At 37.1% G+C, this 20,722-nt stretch overlaps 3 protein-coding genes across 4 annotated transcripts; 2 read left to right on the forward strand and 1 right to left on the reverse strand.

The window, feature by feature from the left end:
• Nucleotides 1–6,082: 6,082 nt before the first annotated feature.
• On the forward strand, nt 6,083–7,445 carry LOC115625980 (ciliogenesis-associated TTC17-interacting protein). Its single transcript, XM_030521226.1, has 2 exons — nt 6,083–6,097; nt 6,155–7,445. The coding sequence occupies exons 1-2, from the start codon at nt 6,094–6,096 to the stop codon at nt 7,369–7,371; spliced, it is 1,221 nt and encodes a 406-aa protein (XP_030377086.1). The 5' UTR covers nt 6,083–6,093; the 3' UTR covers nt 7,372–7,445.
• A 256-nt stretch (nt 7,446–7,701) lies between these two features.
• On the forward strand, nt 7,702–9,967 carry LOC115625708 (tektin-4). Its single transcript, XM_030520852.1, has 4 exons — nt 7,702–8,197; nt 8,268–8,542; nt 8,665–8,803; nt 8,869–9,967. Exons 1-4 carry the CDS (start codon nt 7,826–7,828, stop codon nt 9,850–9,852), a joined length of 1,770 nt encoding a protein of 589 aa, XP_030376712.1. The 5' UTR covers nt 7,702–7,825; the 3' UTR covers nt 9,853–9,967.
• Nucleotides 9,880–19,389, reverse strand: LOC115625709 (alpha-tocopherol transfer protein). Of its 2 annotated transcripts, none has more exons than XM_030520853.1 (6): nt 14,764–14,878; nt 11,582–11,732; nt 11,425–11,519; nt 11,023–11,367; nt 10,784–10,962; nt 9,880–10,097 (listed from the first exon to the last, which is right to left on the reverse strand). In XM_030520853.1, the coding sequence occupies exons 1-6, from the start codon at nt 14,764–14,766 to the stop codon at nt 9,983–9,985; spliced, it is 888 nt and encodes a 295-aa protein (XP_030376713.1). In that variant the 5' UTR covers nt 14,767–14,878; the 3' UTR covers nt 9,880–9,982. The 2 variants fall into 2 exon arrangements, with proteins under 2 accessions (XP_030376713.1, XP_030376714.1); XM_030520854.1 differs by lacking the exon at nt 14,764–14,878 and adding an exon at nt 19,246–19,389 and having other exon boundaries at nt 9,959–10,097.
• Between the last annotated feature and the right edge of the window lie 1,333 nt (nt 19,390–20,722).

The following is a 20,722-nucleotide window of genomic DNA, read 5'->3' on the forward strand; positions in this document are numbered from 1 at the left end:
TGACATTTTTTTTAAGCACAAATGATTGTATAATTCTAATTGTATATCAGACATTTTTAGCGTTGTTTTATAATTCTTTACAAATCCGATATTATTGTTTATGACAGGGATAATGCATAAATTAAAAAAGTCACCAAGCGATTGCTGCACAACTTTATCGTTAGCATGTCTTTAATTTTGAAAAACAACAAATAAAACTACTCTAATTGGGGATCTTCAATCATGGGCTTAATTGTGCCTCAGTTTTTCATATATTATATAAAACGGCTAAGGCCTGGTAATGTGTGCGATTTTTCTTTCTTAGTTGTCTTAGTTTTCTTCTTTTCTTTAAATTAATTTCTGATTCAGATTTAATGGGAAGATATCTGTAAATCGTTCATTCAAACCGTCGAAAATGTATCATAAATCGACTATTAGCATGTACTATGATTCAGCAAAAAAATTATTTTCATATCCATTCAACAACTCTGGGTTACAGATCAGGCACTATTTCTCAAAAAAAAAATTCCAACAACAAAAAAATACCATTATGGGCATAATTTGCTATCCATATGAGTCTGCTAGGCCCCACCCTCAGCCTAGTTATCGCGGCAGACCTGGCACAAAGCGCCTATAAATAAATATATTGACACTCTACTTGACTTTCGATTGCCGTCTGTACGGCAAATCCATCACCAACAAATTTCTCGTTAGCCTCATACTTTTCTAATTATTAACTAAATTATTATTAATTTATTGTAAGTCATCATTCATTATTTCTATTTGAGATGAAAGTCTAGTTATAACCAATTGACCAATTGTATTGCTTATTACTTACCAGCTTATTAGGTTCAAATTTCAAAACAGACGAAGAATAAAGATTAAAGATTGAACAATTGGGCATTTATCCAAAAAGTGGTTGTACGCTTAAAGGAGATTTCACTGCCAGTGCCCTCTGATTGCGCGCATCATTGTTGACTTAGCATGGATTTTTTTAAATATGTACGAGTATATGCATGCTCGTATGTTTGATATATGCGCTCTGTCAAATATTTGCACGGCGCCATGGAGCTTGCCGACTCTTTTCAATTGCATTTCAATTGATTTCCGTATCCCGCATATTACACGCGTTGACAATGTTTATTACGCCGGATTAGGCAGCATTAAGCGCATAGTTGTAGCTTACATGGTCCTCTCATCGCCTGCTCTGTCTTTATACGAGTAGACGCGAGTTCGTCCTGGCATGTGATGTGATTGATTCACAGTCAGTTCCCTTCATCCCCCGCGCCACACTGCCACACCGCGTTCTCCGCCTCAAGTGCACTTTAAACATGAAGTAAATCGTGTTTTATCACAAATAATTTGCGGAAAATCAACAGCAACAACAAAAAATCGATTCGCGTTGACAAGCGTCTGGCAATTTACATTCAGCTTCACATTCACAGATGAGTGCAAAAGTGCAGTCAGTGGGGCGCCTGAGGGTAGGCAGTGAAAATTGTACAGGAAGTGCACAGGATACAGACTTAATGGCAAGTGTAGGTGAAGGAGCGAGAGAGAAAGAATCGGGGTCGATTTCTTAATCTTCGATTGCTCAGTTACAATGTCACGTTTATAGATTCAAGAGATCTACCTAGGATAACGCAATATTTGTCCATGATTTGGGTTTTATTTTTTGTTAATGGAGATACTAATTATTTCAAAATATCTTTAGATCGTTATTGGGATTATTGAACTAACTGAACTACTCCTTTTCAAATAACGCTGATATGTATGGGTATGGTTTATAATGAGGAATTTGCAAATGAAGAACATTTATGTAGCAAGAAATGAACGAAAAGAGGCCCTTAAAGAGAACAATTTAAAAAGGTATTAGAAACACAAATTAAATCTATTCTAATCAAACTAAATATCTAAGAGGCTTTTATAAAGATTAAAAAATTGGTGGGCAACTTTTTCTGTCAAAAACAAAATTAAATAAACAATTTAAAAAGTAAGAAAAGTAAAATAATAATAATTGCTCTTCCGAGGTTTTAGGCTTCCATGCTCTATTACTTTCTATAGATTTGTAACACATAAGAACTAGAGATTGAACAATTCTCATTTTAACTAAATAAAAACATTTGTTTATAATTTATCAGAGTCCATAAGAAGTCCATAAGTAGTATATCCTGGCTTATAAATAAGTCGCCGTCGTGCTTGTATTTATAACTCAATCGACCTTAATCTACAATGATTCCTTTTGGCACGCGCTCTCTGTCCACCCAGAGAGCCTGTGAAATATTTGTCGGTCATTTATCAAGCAGATGTGACCGGTCGTTGGGCAAATAGTCGCGCCGTTGGTGTAACGAGGGCCATAACGAGCCGCCATTTATAGCGTTTACACCTTCTTCACCTCGAGGCGGCGACCAGAGACCGGAAGGAGCTCGGGCAATGAAACGGAAGTCAACACATTGACAGGAAATATTTCAATTATTGCCGGGCTGGGTATTCTTTGTGTGGTCGCCTGTGCGGGGCTGACCCCAGTCTTGTGTTGTTTACAAATCGTTGGCCATAATTTATTTAGCTCTGTTTGCTTTTTCCTCGGCCAGGCCGTCGCCAATAAATGATAAATTGTGCGCAGTGATAAGCAAAGACGAATCGTGGTGGTGGTGGTGGTGGTGGCGGTTCATAGGGCTCATTATGCAGCAATTATAGGGTAAAATCTTTAAATTCGGGGTTGCAATGAAGTGTCAAGCGACAAAAGGTCAGGTATGTGCGCTGTCAAATGTCAGGCGAAGGACTTGAGTGACAGCACTCGGCACTTGGCAACGCCCACAAATGTGTTGTATGTGTAATATGGTTAATTTCGTGTGCGAAAGGGTGTCTAGTTAGTTGACAAACTTGTTGCACGTCCCGGGTGGGTGTCATCCACTGAAAGGTGAAACTGCTGAAAAGGTTGAGCACGAACAGCAAAAAGTTCTCCCAACTTCCTTATTGCGTTGTGCATTGTGGCGTCTTCTATTGTCAGTTAAAAAGTTTTATTAAGAGACAATATTTGTAGGTCTTTGAAATTGAAAAAGTCACACGTACCTCTTCATTACTTCCATTCAATTTAAAAACACCTTTTCCGTTCTTGAGTGGAATACCTTCCCTGTGAGCATCCTTTAGGGTGTAGTTAACTTTAATAATGTTTAGTTACATGTTCGAAAGGGCAATCGTTTGTTTGATTTATTTCTTCATTTTGTATTTATTTATTTTAGCATAGTCAGGGTTAAGCTTAACATCCTACCCAGTCTACTCGTAATACACGTTTTTTGAATTATGTTCACATTTATTCAAATATAATAAGTTCTATTCACCAAACAAATTGTGAAAAGTTTGTATTTCCGATCTGTTCGCTTAATAAGTTCTTTGCATTTTATGTAATTTGCAGGTCTCTTTATCATAATGTTTTTAGGGTTATACGTTAAAGATACAAGTATTCCCATTTGGTATTGCGCTTAACAATGGACAGGAGTTATAAGGCAATAACAATCGAATATATGACAGAACTCTTCTGCAAACTTTGGCAAGTAGCAGAAATCGATGACTAGAAGATTTGTTTAGGAAGAATTCGTCACAAAAATAAATTATAAAACTATTGAGAAAGGTATTTACTCTGGAATATTATATTTGACTCTTGTGTAAATCGTAATATTTTCATAAAACATAAATTTGGTATTTTTTGCAACCTTTAAGCAAAAAACAAGATGATTTATATAAATATATGTAAGGATGTCAGCTTTTGCCTTAGTCCTGTGATCCTACAGTTAAGAAGTTTAGCAGAGTTATGGAGCTATGTAGTAAGCAAACCAATCCGGATAAGCCAACTAATCAAACCGAAGGACCCATAAGAATTATAATTATAGATATATCCTAAGTGACAGGAATGGTTTTTGTAAAGTATAGACCAGCTATGATACTGGTAGTTCCCAGCTTTTACAGCTCCCGCAAAAGTCGTAATGGAGCACATCAATTTTCTTTGCGAAACTCCATCCGAAATGAAAGTAAAACCGCTTTCCACAATTTTATTGATTCTTGTTTTATAAACTGTGTGAACAAAGGGTATATAGTACATATAGTATTACAGAAAAAAACATACAAAGTGAAAACTGAAACTGTTAAAAACTACAATAATATCAAATAAAGATTTAAGTGGGACTTACCTTCCTTCTGGCCAAGCCCTAAGAACAATGAAAATGTATGAAATAAACACTTGTTAATGAATTCGCTTCATCCTTGGCATATGTAGAAATATCCCAGATTAAATATGCTCTGAAATACAAATACTGTATTTCAATTGATAAAGAATGGAGGCAATGTCAAAGTTTATAGAACTTTTAAGCTCAGCAATGATAGTCGACCCTTCAATACAGTTTCTTATAAATTGCCATAAATTATTCCCAGCTCTGAGACAAACAAAACAGAACTTTCCCTCACGACAACAGCACGTGTTACCGCTTGTCTTCGATTTTCCGAGCAAAGCTAATAACGCGCTGTGTGTCCAGTATTGGGATGTCCTTTTATTTCTTTTTCGTCTGTGCCACTGTCCCATAAATATTTCAGCAATAAATTTTTTAATCTTGTCGCTTTAATCGCACAAATGACACTGCTTTTTATACACGCACACATACCAACATATTGCAGATTATATGAATTGTTGAACCCCCCTTGGCATCAAAATCAATTTCACTATCGCTGGCCAACCGCTCTACAAAAAAGGGGCAGTAATGGTCAACTTTTTATACCCTGCAAACGGCGGTTGAAAGGGTATATAGGTATAGTATATATATATTATGAGCATTAGGAACCAAATAAAACGGTTATACTATATATTAAACAATATGAACTTGTTCATCTGTACATCTATATGTTATCCTTCGAGATCTTTTCAATGAAAACAATTGGAGATGAAAAATAAATATTTTGTGTATCTGTTATAAGAACAATCGCTAAATGATATCACTTTCAATATTATATGAAGAATTTTAAATAATTCCTATATGTAATAACTGCCACAGGAGCGAGTGCTTTACTTCAAGGATAATAAAAGTACTGGCAATGGAATAAAGGGTATACAAGAGTAGGTCATGCGTGACTTAAGCGTTCAACTTGTTTTTTTTGGTGTTTGTTTGTGCTTCGGCACAAGCCGGCGCGACATTTCGCACAACTTCCTGTGCGACCGGGAGAGCGTGGGGGAACATTTTCAATAAAAAATATCAAACATATTTGTAACGGTCAGAAGAACGAAGGACATACACACACATGTATAAGTATATATAGATGTGAATGGGACGAGCCAGCTGCAGTTGAGCGCAAAAATATTTATGGGGCCAGCTCTGGCTGCATTTTATGCGTTGTCCAACACTCAATTACCATAAAGCCAAATCAGAGCGTACAGTCGTTTCCTGCTAGCACCTAACATCTTTGCATATAAAACACATAAAACGAACATGTTGTTACATCCACACGCCCCCCACCACCCTCCCCAGCTGCCTTGACCGGAACAAATTTCCATATGTGGCCGTTTCCTCATTTGATTTGCCTTTGCTGCCTTGTCCTTGGATTTGATTCTCGGACGCCTCTTATACAAACGAATCGAGTATGTATTATTTTATCGGGTATTGGGTATTGGAAGCAGTCGTTTTTGGTTTGTGCGGCCATTGATTTGTCTTCTTATGGCCATGGTTGTGGGTCGAGTCGATGGTGTGTGCTCCACATTAAGTTTTATGGTAAATCTAACCTCAAATTATTATGCCTAACCTCAAATTACAAAAGCAGTTCTACTCGTAAGTGTTACAAGCAATGTTAGGCAAGCCGTCTATCATTGTTGTATAAATAATTATTTCTTTAAATGCATTTAAATCTAAATAAGTTAGTTACAATGTTTTGGAAATACGTCTAATTAAATAGAAAAGTTTTCGAGAAAACGGCTTCTTACAATTAAATTTACAATAAATTTCACAAGTCTGAAGTTTTTGTAGAAATCACTACTGTGATTACCAATTAGGCATCGCAGCAAACGTTAGGACATTTGTCTAGAGCTCCAAAATTTAATACCCTAACTAATAAAAAAATAATTTTATAATTCAAAAAATGGGTAAGTTTTATCTTAACCTTGATTTCTACACCCCTACTATAATTGTGTATTGAACAGATACAAAATCATTTTGTGAACCTGTTACACTAAACCCTCCTCTATTTTTGCCACTTGATGGTGAGGGAGTCGCGGAACCGTACAAAAATCCCTCTGAAACAGATAGCAGCGAGCTGCCTGATAAGCTGAGCGCCCAGGATGAGATCAGTATCTCGAGTATTATATCAGCGCTATTGCGTCCGATCGAGCCTTCCTCGGAAGAGTTCCATCGATGCCACTGGGAGATAAATCCGAAGCAGTTCTTGCATGTTAAGCGGGCGATCATCTTCAAGGAGCAGCTGTACATCTCCAAGCTGCGCAACACGAACTGCAAGCTGAGCGAGAATATCAAGGTATTCTTTGAACGCGAACTGGAACAGGTGGGCAAGTTTTGTGTGAATGTGGAGGAGGCCCTCGACGGCTATGTGGTGCACAGCAGCAGCAAAATGCGAAAGGGGAAGGGCTTCACCGAATGTGGCCATCAGCTGCAGGGGAAGTACGATGATAAGTTTGTGCTGATCTGTGAGAAGCGCACGGAATTCGATCGAGTGGACCATGCGAGGGTCGAGAAGTCTCTAGAGTTACGTAATCACGATGATCTGCTGATCACGGCCGTGCGAGAGACAAAAATCAACGAAGAGAGCCAAAAGTTTAAGTCCACGATCGACATCAAGGATCGTGATCACGTCTTCGTGCTCGATGGCGGCATTATGCTGCTCATGCGCCATCTGATTTGCAACAACTTTGTCGGCAACTACGAGTACTACACGATGAATCTCTTTGGACGGGTCCTGCGCTGCAATCTGGTGGTGCGAAAGGAGCGCAAGCTGGTCCGCATCTTTCATCGCACCTACAAGTTTGCTGTACACATTATCAACCAGCAGTGCTTCAATGATGAGCTGCAGGATGTGGCTGAGACCTTTATGACCCCGGAGGGTCACATTATAATGCACTTCTGGCGCGGCTATAACTATCTGCTGCATTCCGCTTGTGGGCCGATTAAGCCCAAAGAGCCCAAATCACCAAAGCTGGAACTAATGTGGCGCCAAGATCTGAAGTTGGCCAAACAATTTAAAAACCTACGGCCACTCAGCTATGAGAACGCAACCAAATACTTGGCCCAGCATCCCGAACTGGCCGATCTAATGCAGGACTATGTTTTGAACCTGCTGCGTTACAAGCCCAGCAATGTGCTTCAGTTCTCCCTCATGTTCTTTAATCAGATGGCAAAGAATTAATTCAGCCTAAGTTATGTTCAAAAATTATTAGTCATATCTAAATTTTACAAATATAAGTAAATGCGATAAACTCAGAAGCTCGTTTCTTACTTTCTAAAAAAGATTGTTAGAGATCGTTACGAGCCCTAGCTCAGAAAAAACTTCCAATATTTATTTGAAACTTTTAATCAACTGCAATATCATTAGACCATTTAGGCCTCTAGTTTTTAAACTTCACTCTCAAGTTTTTGTGCCTTCCGTTGCCAGGAGAGGGTTGAGAAGGTAGTTCATTGTTTTGCCGGCAACCTAAGCAACCCGGCTTCGTGTTTATATCTTTCAAACAACGTTCATTACATTTTCCTTTTCTGATATTGATTGAACTGCAGACTCCGCACACAGTTAAAATATAAACAAATAAATAAAAACGTGAAATTATAAAAAATTATTTAAATTTTGAAACAATTCTATAATTAAAATGGCATCTTGTTGTAAGCAAGAGGATATGGGACAGGGCGATTGTGGCCACCAGAAAATAGAGCTATATCCGCGGGCTACCTGCCCGACACCTCCAGTTTGCGCTCCTCCGGCGGATCCGCCACCGCGCCGGCTACCTGTTCAACCCACTCCGGCAAAGGTGGCGGTGGCACCACACTCGCCAGAGACCAAACATGCCATGCAACAGCAGTATATCCAAAAGAATGTGGTGGGACCCGTGACGGAGCAGCAGCGGATGAATCACGACTTACAGATGGGCGTGGATGAGCAGCAGGAGCAAATCGCAGACATACGTCGTGGCCAGTATCAGGAGGCGTACGGTCCGCTCAAGACTGAGGAGGTGCAGTTTGCCGTACGTATTATCGAGGATTGATAGATATCCCTCGGCTAAGCCACCTAATTCCAATGCTTTGTGACCACAGCGCTCCATCGATCCCAATGCAGATGATCTGCACAATCCGCCTTGCTATTTGCCACAGGCGGGTGACGAATTGCCACAGAAGGATCAGCTCGCCCCGATGGGACCCATTGGACCCTGGGCCACTGGCAAAGTCGATTGGAGTCCAATGGCGGGCCTCACAGGCACCCGACCCGTGGCCGATCGTTACTCCATAACGCGCTACAGTCCCAACGAATGGCGCGCCAGAAACCAAAAGACAGTCCAATTAGTCAATGGGGTGATAGACAAAGCGGACAAGTAAGTGGTTGTTCAGGGCTATATATGTAGGTTAAAGAGGGGTGGGCTTTAAAAAAACAACCAGCATGGATAAAGGCTAAAGTCTTTATCGCGGCAATCTGTAACTTTAATGGCCATTCCAGGAACCGCTTCAGTGCCGCCACTGAGTTCCAGAGACTCTCGGCCATAGTGACCAAGACACAGAACGAGACGAATGACAAAGTGCGGCTGCGCGTTCAGCTCATAGGGAAGTGGAAGACGACCCTGGAAAACGCCATTAAAGTAAGTTCAAGTTGTGAGGGTAACAGAAGTCGTGTTTAAAATATAATTACCCAATGCACACTAAGGCGATGGCCGATGAGATATCCACCATGGAGGAGGAACGCATACGATTGCGCAAATCGTTGGTCGTATTGGGCGTGCCAGAGTCCATAGCCAAGGAGTGTTTGGAGAATCGTTGTACGCGACCCGACACAGAGCTGGTGCGCGATCAGACCGAAGAGGAGCTGGTCAATGAGTTGGCGCTTATAGCCGAGATACGACGACTGCTGAAGAAGACACTCGAGGACTTTGAGGCGCAGCAGGTGGAGAATAGGACAGCGCGCCAGCGTCTCGAGTACGATTGGAGTGACAAAAAAGAGGCCTACGAGATCGACACCATCAATTTGAGTCTGAACAATTACTCAAAGACCATATTATTTCGACCGGGCGCTATCCGCCAACCGCCAGAGCAGGCATCGGAAAAGTATTGGGAGCACTTCAGCCAGGAAACGCTCGAGGAGTGCGAAAAGTGCCGCCAGAAATCGGCCGCTCTACGTACCACTCTCAACGCGATATTAATGAATGCGGCGCGTGACATCCGCACGCAGGCAGACTTGGTGGAGAAGACACTCACGGCGCGCATCAATTGCACTCAGGAGGCGGTGCAGCGTTTCGAGAATGATTTGCGCAATGTCCTGCAGAATCTGGCCGATACGGAGACACGTATTGTGAACCTACATCGGCGAGTACGCAGCTTCGATGCCGCCATGAAGGTGGCTCAAACACGCATGGACAATCGCAGCTTCCGTCCGAATGTGGAGAACTGCCGCGATATTGCGCAACAGGACCTCATCAATGAGGTGCACACCATACAGAGCAGCGTGTCGGCCATGCTCCACGAACTGGGCGAGGCTGAACATACCAAGGAGGAGTTGATAAAGACGCGTGGGGTACTTGAACGGGAGATAATGCTGAAGCGTCGCACACTCTGGACAGATCGGGAGCGTTGCATGCTGCTCCGCTCTCACTATCCTTCGGCGAATGCGCTGAGCGGCAACGCGCAGTCCTAGATCCGCATACCATATAGAGGAACTAAATTTAAAGTATCAAAATTTCAGTTTATTAGTATATTATTAAAAGAACGCCATTAAGTTATTCAGAATAAACAGCGCTCTAGAGATAAAAGTTATAATAAGCTTCTTATTGATCAAAAATAAATCCAAGCTGCTCCATATCCTTCCGCACACTGCCACCGTGCTCCTGGAGCATGTCCAGCCAAAGCGTATAAGGATAGTCCTCATGTACACCGCCGTAGCTGAAACAGTAAATGGGGTAATTAGATCAAAATTGTTTCGACTCTACAGAACTACAAACAATGATCAGGCTTCCCATAGAATTAAGGACATCTTTTAGAAAATAAACTCTACTTTAAGTTGATCCTTTTCAATATAAGGTTAAGTTAAAGAGCTCAGTGTAGCCCCTTTTTAAGTAGATGCGTTTCTGACACATTCTTTGTCAATAGTTGTAATCAAATAATCCATGAAAATGATTAATCATAGATGAATTCTTGGCATTACGAGCTTTAAAATAACGCCATGCTCGCGAGATGACTAAAACTCTCTACATATACAATAACTATAGATTGTGAGCTTTTATGTATTCTATTCTATCTGAACCTAGAGTGTTCACTAGGCGAAAATAATATCTATTTATGAGGAGTTTCAAATATCTCGGTTTATTCAAGCCCGAAGAGAATGTATAAGAATGAAGCATCTATTAAAGTCTACTTTCCTTTATTCCTTAGCCAATGATTTGATTTCTGGATGGCTAATTGAAATTGGTATCATTTCCTAGATTAGATTAGTTGTCACTTTAGAGCTTATATCAACAAACTGTACGTTTACATCAAGCTATTGCTAGTAACTAACCTCATATATCTTATAAAAGAATTCCCAAATTGGGTTCCTGAACTAAAAGAACAAAGAACACCCTTCTACCTACCGCTTTGGCAAATGCTCCGGATCGATGAACTTGTGTAGGGAACTCATATCGCTGCCGTGTATGTAGAGACGCTCCCGCATAGAAGCATTCAAGAAGGGTTTGAAAATCTTGAAGGCAGCATTAAACATCCAATTCTGGTTGACTATATGCAAGGCGGCCGTGCGTATTGGCATGGAAGTCTGCAAAAACAGATGAACACAATAACTATCGAGCAACAATTTAAAATAGCTTCAATTTACCACTAGCAGAGCAATCATTTTCTGAGCCACTCCCGGACTGAGATGCAGAATGTGCTCAAAAGACAAGTCCTTCAAATCGAAGATGCCAACACCACCCACAATCTGTGAGATCGGCTCCAGGGAGCCTAGCTCCTGCAGCACAATGGTGGCACGAAAGATGTCATCGACAGTCACCCGATTCGGGCGCCACAGTCCAAAGCGATAGATGAGTATGCGATGTCCATGCTGGTCACGATAGGGCGTGACAGTCAATATATCGTCGTCTCCCAAATGGCGCAAGTCCAGTGGACGCACCTTCTCATAGTAGTTCTTGTTCTGCTCGCGGAATTTATAGTAACTGCAGAGCTGGTATAGAAATGAATAGAAATACGAGTACTCCTATGATAATCACGCTGTTCTCACCAATCTGTAGCTGTTCTCTATTTTCCAGTAGCGAGCCCTCAAAAACTTCTCCAAATATTTGTCATCGTTGCGATAGGGTTGGCACTCGTTGTGTTCTGTGGCCATTCAAATACATACACTCGTAAATTCTGCAACTGCTGAGTGATCTGAGACCTACCTAGAATATAACTGCGAAATTGTTCTATAATTTCCTTTTTGCTTTGCTCGCATTCTCCTTGCTTCTCCGCTATGACACGTATATTCGCTGGAACATCCTCCTCGCTGAGGTTCAGCTTGTGTTCAATGGCAGGCATGCTGTGCTCACTGGCCTGCAAAGGAATTGATTGCCGGTATTGATTTAGTTTTGAAATGAATAAGGGAACTTTGAAACCAGTTATATACAAGTATATATCGATTTACTTGATTTTTTTCTAACTGATAAAACAAATACTGAATCGTTGTAATGTCACTATTTTCAGAGGTTTTTTTGATTTTAATGACAGCATTATTTTATTTATTTATTTAAACTACATAAAACTAAAGAAATAAAAAAGCCTATAAAAATGACAAAAATATCTAATAACGAATCCGACACGGTGGGGGAATTTTATTTGCCAAACAGCCAGCTATGTCCCGATTCACAGCAGAGAGTAGTCAGATACGTTATTAGACCTATCAAAAAAGAAGTGAAGATGAAAAACTATAGCAATAAAAGATAGAAGAAAACAAATTGAAATTAAAATACTTAAATATTATGATAAAAGGTTTAAATAAAACTTCAAAATTTGCCTGCTAATATCAGAAAAGGTGTTCAAATATTAACACTTTATCTTTTAACATCCAGGCCTGCATTATTTAACGCGAACTTGCCAAATTAATCTAGGAAATTGAACTTTATTTTTAATTATTGACTAGAGTTTTAATACAATTATTAATCAGTCCAACACTTTATATATTGTATACAGAAAAAATCGCCCCAAACATTTCTTATAAAAACATATTTGCATATTTTCTTTTCATCTGAAAAATATTCTAGAAATTATGGAATCAGTTGTTCTGGAAACCATATGCTCTCACATTTTAATCAGCAATAGTATTATTTTCTTTAACGTACAGGCAATGACATCACTCTTACGTTAGAAACAAACCAACCGAAGAAACATTTGTTCCCCAAATCCAATTGAAGCATTTCAGAGAAAATGTCTGTTCCTTGGCTACATAATACGCAATTGTTTTTGCAATCAGTTTAGGAACACTTAGTGAAAAATATAATCACAAATTAAAGACCGATTGTAAATGAATATAGGCCATTTACTTCCTTCATAATTATTTTCAAAATTGAGTTTTCTTCAAGATAGCCCGATAGACGTTAAATAGATTTTTGTGAGGGATAAATTGCATGCAATTATTTTACGAAATTTGATTAAGAATATGTAATAAAAACCCTTGCGAATATGTTAATATATTTATATATATTATATATATATTTATGTATATTATATATATATATATATATATATATATATATACATATTTATATATATTGTTAACAATACATATAAATACATAAATAATAAATTTATATATAAACAACGTTCAATATATATTATATTTGTTAATTGTATAAAAAATCACAAAAGGCATTCTAGAATATAGTAAGCAAGTAGAATAATTAATTGATTGCCAATATGTTGGCAATAATTAGAACAGTAAAATGCCTACATTGAGGAAAAAACACTCTGAAACAACAAAAAAAAGAAGCGCAAGCAATCGCAATTACTTTTGAGTAAAACCCATCGTGTAAATGCGGACTATGAATCGACGTTAAATGTAAAATAGAGATAAAAGCTTACTAAAATCCCAAGTGGATTTTCAGCGGCTTTGTGGTTCAATTACAAAGTACTTACAAGCCGATGAAATAAACGCCCACCGTGCACTTTAGATCTGTTGGGCTATTTATTTATTGATATCAATATTTGTGACCTACGTATTTGTTTATATTTATCAATATAATGTAAATATAGAAGAGTAATAGCAGAAAACATACATAAATATAATGCACGCGAAAAGTTATCATTGAAAAACATGAATATAGAAGGAAGAAAAATATTTTATTAATTACAAATGACATAATGGTAACCACGGCACCAGACCTATATTAAACTCAATACTATCATTAAGACACAAACCTACTTAAAAAGGTGTATTATTATTAAGTATTTGGATACCTACAAAAGCAAGTAGATACATTCGTCGTCGGTACTTGGGCTTCGAACAAAAATACTTAGTATGTACGTGTTTTCTCTGAGTGTAGGTTCTTAATCAACTTAGTCAACTGCTCAATGAATCACAGTAAACTTCTCATAAAGTTGTGCGGCTCTAAGAAATTTTTATTATATCTTCCTTTTTTATGCTATTTATGTGTTTTTAAAGCTTTGAACACATTGGGACTTGTTTTACATCGGAAAACATCAACATAAGTGTAAAGACTCGTACACACGGATACAATCTAATAAGAAAGAACCCTTACACTTTAATATTCCTTTCTTTTGAATTGAAATTTGATGCAATAAATAAATAAAATTATATAATCAAACATAAAAGTTTCATAACGAACTAACGATTACTGCCAGCTCATACTTAACAACATATCCACAATTGTTTTTAGTCGGAGCTGGCAATGGAAAATGTTGCCAGCGGCAAGTTTCGTAGGCAATGTTGCTAATGAACAGAAAATGTTTTCAATACACCACTTGATAAATTTACAGTCATAAGCAGGTGTGTGAGTGTTCGTGTGTATTGCTAAAGCTGATTACTGACATTGCTGGCATTGAGCAATATGTTGAACCTATGGCAAGGCACCATAAACGTTCTTAGGAATCATTGCCCCCATCGATGATTCGGCCCATTTTCACACGGTTTTCCAATTACAGAGGAAGAAGCTAGCAATTAATAGCACGTTAGCACACTTAAACACTATCATTAGGCTCACGTGTTGCTAGTATTTAGCAATAAAAAGACACATGAATTTTTAATTTTCTTTTTAAATTGCACAGTTTCTAGCTTTTGTGGTGGTCTAGCAGGCACTTCACTTCACATTGCTTTGTTTGGCTTTATTTTGTTTTGTTTTGTTGCGCTGCTCAGTGCCGGCAACATTTTCGCTTAGCAGCTGCAACCTGAAAACTGCGCTGCCACTGTAAATTAACATTAGCATTGACATTGACATTGAAAATGCCAAATTGTGAATTGAACGAAACTTGATTTCGATTTTCCATCGAGCAAACGTATGTAAATGTAAATATGTGTGTGTGTATTCTTTATCGCTTGTCTATAATGGTGACTCAGTTGTTAAATTTTTACCATTTCGCAAGTTATTTATATTATAGTGCGAATTTTAAACAACAACTATTATTCACTGGTATGGCCAAATGGAAATGTAAATGCCGCGCGCTCTGCTCGACTTCAGTTTTCAAACTGCGATTCAAATTTAATCGAGCCAAATGTTTTCAATCCCATGCACAGTATTTATTACATACATATGTTTTATTAAATAAGCATTATAAACAACAACAACAACAACAGCGCGATAGCAGTGGGCGCAACAAAACAGAGAGCACTATACAAAAAACAATCTTATATACTCCAATACATACGAGTATGTATGTACATACATATGTATATGCACATATTCAGCAAGATAATCGTAATGCCTTGAACTATATATTCTCATATAGTACTTTTGATAAGGGCCGCACCCGTAATCGGGTCAACGGGCACCATCAAAGGCATTCGAAGTGCAGCAATTTTTGAACACGTGATAAATTAAACAATATTTAACGCTTAAACGAGAACTTGAAAGTGACTCCCACAGCTCCAGCTTGGATCGAAGTTCAGCATTGTCATTGGTCAATATTTATTTTTGGCATTGGCGGCTAGGCACCAAAAATAAATAGATATGCAACTGCTAATTAGTTGCGAAATGCTTTTAAAACTATGCACTTTGCATGGAACCGCAGCTTCGAGCAATGCATCTCGGTCGTGTCGGTCTTTATAACCAATTAACACCAACTTTGTCTAATTAGCTGGGGCTGGCCAATGAGCATTGCAGTTCAATTGTCTACAGTTCAGAATGCCAATTGTACTTATTCTCTAACCAACCATTAATATTACTGCAAATAGATGCGGAATCCATATTAACCCAAATAACCTCAAAAATGTGTGCCTATGCATTTTACTCGGATGAGGATGTTTGGGCTATTTGGGCTGCCAAAAATATTCATGTTTAAACCAAAAAAAGTTTATAAATAAAATAAATATCCATACACTTAAGGGCGTAGGCAGCTTTTACCAAAGGGGGGCCAGAAAAATAAAATTTTGATTAAATAAGGCACGATGCATTTAAAAAATAACTTATGCGTATGATCAATGAAAAAACTTCAACAAATCCAAATCAGATCAATTTTAAGGCGAAATAGTGTGTCATAATAATGAACGTGTGGTCGACTTTATATGGCAAAATTTTTTATCCCCCCTACCTACGACCTTGCATACAATTATCATTATCTTATTGAAATGAATAATAAATAAGAAAATAATAATACAGCAGCGTCTAATGCTCGATATTTAAACATGATAATGATAATGTCTTAAAAGATGAAAATTAGTTATTGTTCATTTAAATATTCATTTTGTAATTGTTAACAGAGCTAGTTAAAATGAATAATAAAAGGGCTACAAACTAATAATGTAATGATGCAAGTCCAAGGGAACAAAAGTCGCGGTATATTTGAAAATTTCGTTTATTTTACACCTAATTTGATTATTCTTTTTATATTTTCGCTTGAGCTATTTAGGTATATACCTGAGTTAAGCTAATTTAGCTTTTAATCTACTTGGGAGTATATCATAATTCCAAGGAACGTTCGACTTGTTCGATGTTCGATTTATAGCGAGATTTCGAAAAATATTTACATTATTTTGTATGTTTATTATTTGCCCTTCCAAATAGGCAGTGCATCTTAAAAATAACATGCTTGCCACTTAAATTAATTAATAAAAAGAAAATAGGAGGCTTGTCATCTAATTGGCGAGGTACCGGTTTATAAACAAATGATTATATACATGGAGCTAACACATATTTATATTTAGATATTGCATGTTTTTTTTTAGTAGGTTCAATGAAATGAAATTTAAATGTAATTCCTAGCTAGGTTTCATTTTTCTTCAGTTAGTAAAGTTGGTTTCCAAATTTCATGTTACAATTTGGTTATTAAATATATATACAAATTAAATAAAAAATTGTAAACTAAAATTTAAACCGTGGAACATGATGGACCACTTGCTAAGTACAATAAAAAATGTTCCAGACTCCATAGAGAAATACACATTTTCCTACTTTTTTAAAGCCAGAGAGGGCTTTTCTATAAAACACTACTGGCACGACAAAAAATCGGTTAATCAATGTGTGTCTTTTCGGTCTCAGTCCAAACAAATGACATCCCCAAGGGTTTAATGTGAAAACACTTTACGTTCAAACCTACAATTAATTTATAAAAAGGGAGTTAAAATATAATTGCTTATTACAATCATTTCGAAAAAAAGATAAACATAAAACGGTTTATTAGCAATTGATTTATAGTTAAACGAGTGGAAAGCTAATGTCGGATGTCGCGACAATGAAATACTCTGTACACGTTTGTAGAATACTTATAAAAATAAAAAAAATTAAGAAAACTCACGTAAAGGGTGATTAACTGCACATTAGCATAGGAATTTTGTCTATGTGAGTCTAGGCGTGGAGTTAATGAAAATCACTAATTACGGGAGAGAGAGGAAGGAGGAATATTCCAAAATATGCATTGTCTACGTATTCACATAAGGCATCTTGAACTATTGTCTCTAGCTGTTATGGTCTCCGATATATAGGTGATCATACGGACGGACAGACAAACAGACAGGGCTAGATCGACTCGTCTATCATGCTGATCAAGAATATATGTATACACTATGTGGGGTCTGCCACGCCTCCTTCTGTCTGTTACATTTTTCACGTCCCGCAAACGTTATATACTCTGGAACATTTCATGTATAGAGTATAAAAACGAGTACCTTTTAACCGACTGTAAGAGGTGATTCAGCTTGGTTTTCATAAAATTGTTGTACTTTTTTAAAAAAAAAGTGTGCATTCCAGCCCTTAATATGTAAATAGAGGTCACAATCTTTATAGCAATATAAATTATACGTTTTATAGAGCAAGCGTTAATTTTATGCAGTGCCCCTAATTTGTTGGTAGCACAGAAAGAATAATTATTGAGAATGCAGCTGGTTCCTACAACATATATATGTACATATGAACATACATATATACGTACACATATTGATTTCCACTGGAATCTGAGCTGCTTGATAAGTTTGATTATATATAAATGTATACACAAGAGTGTTTGCAATCATGCAGGCTTATATAGTAAGATACAGATACATGTGCATGTGTTTTAACATTTTCACAATTAATTCCTATTAAATATATGCATATCTGTCAGAGCAACATGTTTAATTAAACTAAACGCAATTATTCTAAAAGGGCAATTAGCAACAATACAACATTATAATTTACTACTTTTGAGGCTTGGCTTAACGCTGAATTAGTATTACGCTTGAAAAGTGCTTAAATAAATCACAATTTTTGGCATTTTAATTTGTTGGTTGGATGCAAACCAACTCTTTCCACACTATCGTATCTCTCTTCGGACAATTAGTTACAAAATTATCATTTGGTTGCAGTATCTTTAGAAATAGATGGGTTTTCGATACAAAAGTTATTTTTAAATCATATTATTTTTATAAGAGCTAAAATGATGTGACATTTTCCATCTCGACTGTGTGCGGCAAATAAGTTTCATTGCAAATAAAGTTTCATTGCGGCGTCTCTAAAACTATAAGAGAAGTAATGATGGAAACAGAGACGGACATCGCGATTTGGATTCGTCTTTTAATGCTGATCATAAAATGTATATTATCTACTAAATAGCACATCAGTGAAAGGTACAAAAATATGTATAAATTTAAAACATTTCTTGGTATTTGCATTTAGAAAATTTATTTCTAAGTAGGGAGCAGTTCTGATTGAACAAATAAACGAACAGACGGACAAACACCATTCTTCCTTCTAGGTGTGAAACACCAAAAGGATATCCAAAATTAATTAATTTAAGATTTATGTTAAAAACTGTCGATTTTTATTCTGTATATACTTTATTGACGCTCAGTTAAAACTGCAAACGCTTTATTAAATATAATTGTCGAATTATTTAACCTCTCCGGAAATACATTTATTATGAAAAATTGAAATGATATCTAAGAATGCATAGCTCATAGTGTCATGTCTTATTTGATGTCTTTTATTGTCATATAGAATGAATATAACACACAGACTCAAAATAAAACTACATACATATGTATATGCGCATAATATTCGAACTGTAACAAAAAAGTAAACATTTCTCATCCCGAAACCATATTGCATGATTTGCATATTATATGATTTGTATACAAAGTATATTCATACATACTAGTATAAGCTGTGTTAAAGCTTATGATTCAGAATAAGATGCACAAAACCAGTAATTGTATTACTCTCACTATCTGGCTGGCATAGGTCAATCCAATCGGGTTTGTTTCAGAACGAAGTTACTCAACGTGTTTGTTTCGATATTAAACATAACATTGCTTTTATTTAATTGACATTGCTGTATATTATATATTTTTTTCATTTTTTGTTTATGTTATCTAGGGGGAAATGAAATCTGATTCTTAATGCAATAGATTAGTGTTTCTCATTACCAAGCACTCGTAATCTTTAAATGGTTGTTTCAGAACATACACAGAAACACACGCGTTTAATTGTTGGTTATCACGCGTGCTGCTTCAATTCTTACAAACAAATAGCAACAATAATGAATGTAAGCAATTCTATATACTCGTATAATTAAAACTTGAAGTAGCACGGGCAACTGCCAGTGCGTTGTCGCAAAAGTACGCGTTAAAACTGAGCAGAAGATCGTTTAGAACGCGGCATTTATGAGCCCCTCACTAGCGCCTAAGCTGATGCTGTCAGAACAAAAGCGAAAAAAAGCCGTACCCCAACTTGAATTAAAATAGCAAACATTGAACGGTAAAGAGTGAAGAGTGTAAGGAAAAAACTGCAAGCGAGAGTGAAACTGAAATGAAGCTGAACTGAACTGAACATTCAGTCAGTCGATCGGGGGTTAATGACGATGATGGAGGCAAAGCAAAATGAACATCTTGGAGCAACTTGGAGTCTCCGTCACTGCCGTCAGAGAGCATTTAAAACTGCGAGATAGAATGGCCAGGCAAGTTCAATGCGCTTTAATTATATGTAGTGTGTCTCCAAGTCGAGTGGGCGGCTGCTCTTTTGCAACTGACCTATACTTAAGGGGCGATCCATTTTTGGAATATTGCCGCCAAATTGTGAAGATCAAAATTGTTGAATTATTCACAGCTTTCTGAAGAGTTGATCAATTTTCCATATACAAGGTCTTTAAGCTAAAACGAATTGTTATGCGGCCGACAAAAGTATACCCTTTAATTTATCTTTTTTTTTGTCACATGCACTCGCTATTTACAACTATTTACAATAATGTATAAGGATGCATTGTATGCTCTGTACGTATAAATGAGGTTTCTTCATTTTCGAACGTATACTTTGTTTTCTCCTTCTTTAAAATCTAAACTTGCCTCTACTGTTTACATATTTTACATTACATATTTTAGTTTGCATTTGAATAGAAACTGAACAAATTATATTGAATTGTTTACAATGTTTAAGGCACACAAATTTCTTCGCTATGATGAGAAAATTCTCCGTTCCAACTTTACATTGAAGCGAAATTTTAAAGTATACATATATGTACTTGTATGTATTTTCTCATCTTAGTGCTATCATTGTAATTGGACACAAATTGATATTAGAAGTTTTGTGAATATCAGCGCTTTTTATGGTCCCGCATAAATTGGTATCCTAAATTTTGTGAATTGCATTCTTTTGCACTAAGTTTCTTACCCCTTCAAGATTTTGTTTATAATTATTTCCCATTTTCAACATAAATTCCTTTACCTATTTTCAAGCACTAATCCCTACTACAATTCTGCAACACCGAGTTTCCTACCTCAGTGAAGCACATTCTATCCTAATTCCACTACTTTAACAGCTATCGGCAGAAATGTTTCCCTGCTGTCTAGCCATTTACCTTCCTTTTTAGCCCCTCTAAAGACAACTTTAAAATTTTGGTAAATTTTC

The sequence above is a fragment of the Scaptodrosophila lebanonensis genome, unplaced genomic scaffold (genome assembly GCF_003285725.1).
Source record: "Scaptodrosophila lebanonensis strain 11010-0011.00,11010-0021.00 unplaced genomic scaffold, SlebRS2 tig00000080-arrow-pilon, whole genome shotgun sequence".
Lineage (NCBI taxonomy): Eukaryota > Metazoa > Arthropoda > Insecta > Diptera > Drosophilidae > Scaptodrosophila > Scaptodrosophila lebanonensis.

What these genes read in the sequence shown, in the direction of transcription:
- LOC115625708 (XM_030520852.1), top strand. Translation starts at nt 7,826, where the DNA reads ATGGCATCTTGTTGTAAGCAAGAGGATATGGGACAGGGCGATTGTGGC. An exon ending in GTGATAGACAAAGCGGACAA is followed by an intron (nt 8,543 to 8,664) that starts GTAAGTGGTTGT and finishes TGGCCATTCCAG; the next exon opens with GAACCGCTTCAGTGCCGCCA. An exon ending in CCCTGGAAAACGCCATTAAA is followed by an intron (nt 8,804 to 8,868) that starts GTAAGTTCAAGT and finishes ATGCACACTAAG; the next exon opens with GCGATGGCCGATGAGATATC.
- LOC115625709 (XM_030520853.1), bottom strand. An exon ending in ATTTCGCAGTTATATTCTAG is followed by an intron (nt 11,520 to 11,581) that starts GTAGGTCTCAGA and finishes GAATGGCCACAG; the next exon opens with AACACAACGAGTGCCAACCC. An exon ending in TAGAGAACAGCTACAGATTG is followed by an intron (nt 11,368 to 11,424) that starts GTGAGAACAGCG and finishes TTTCTATACCAG; the next exon opens with CTCTGCAGTTACTATAAATT.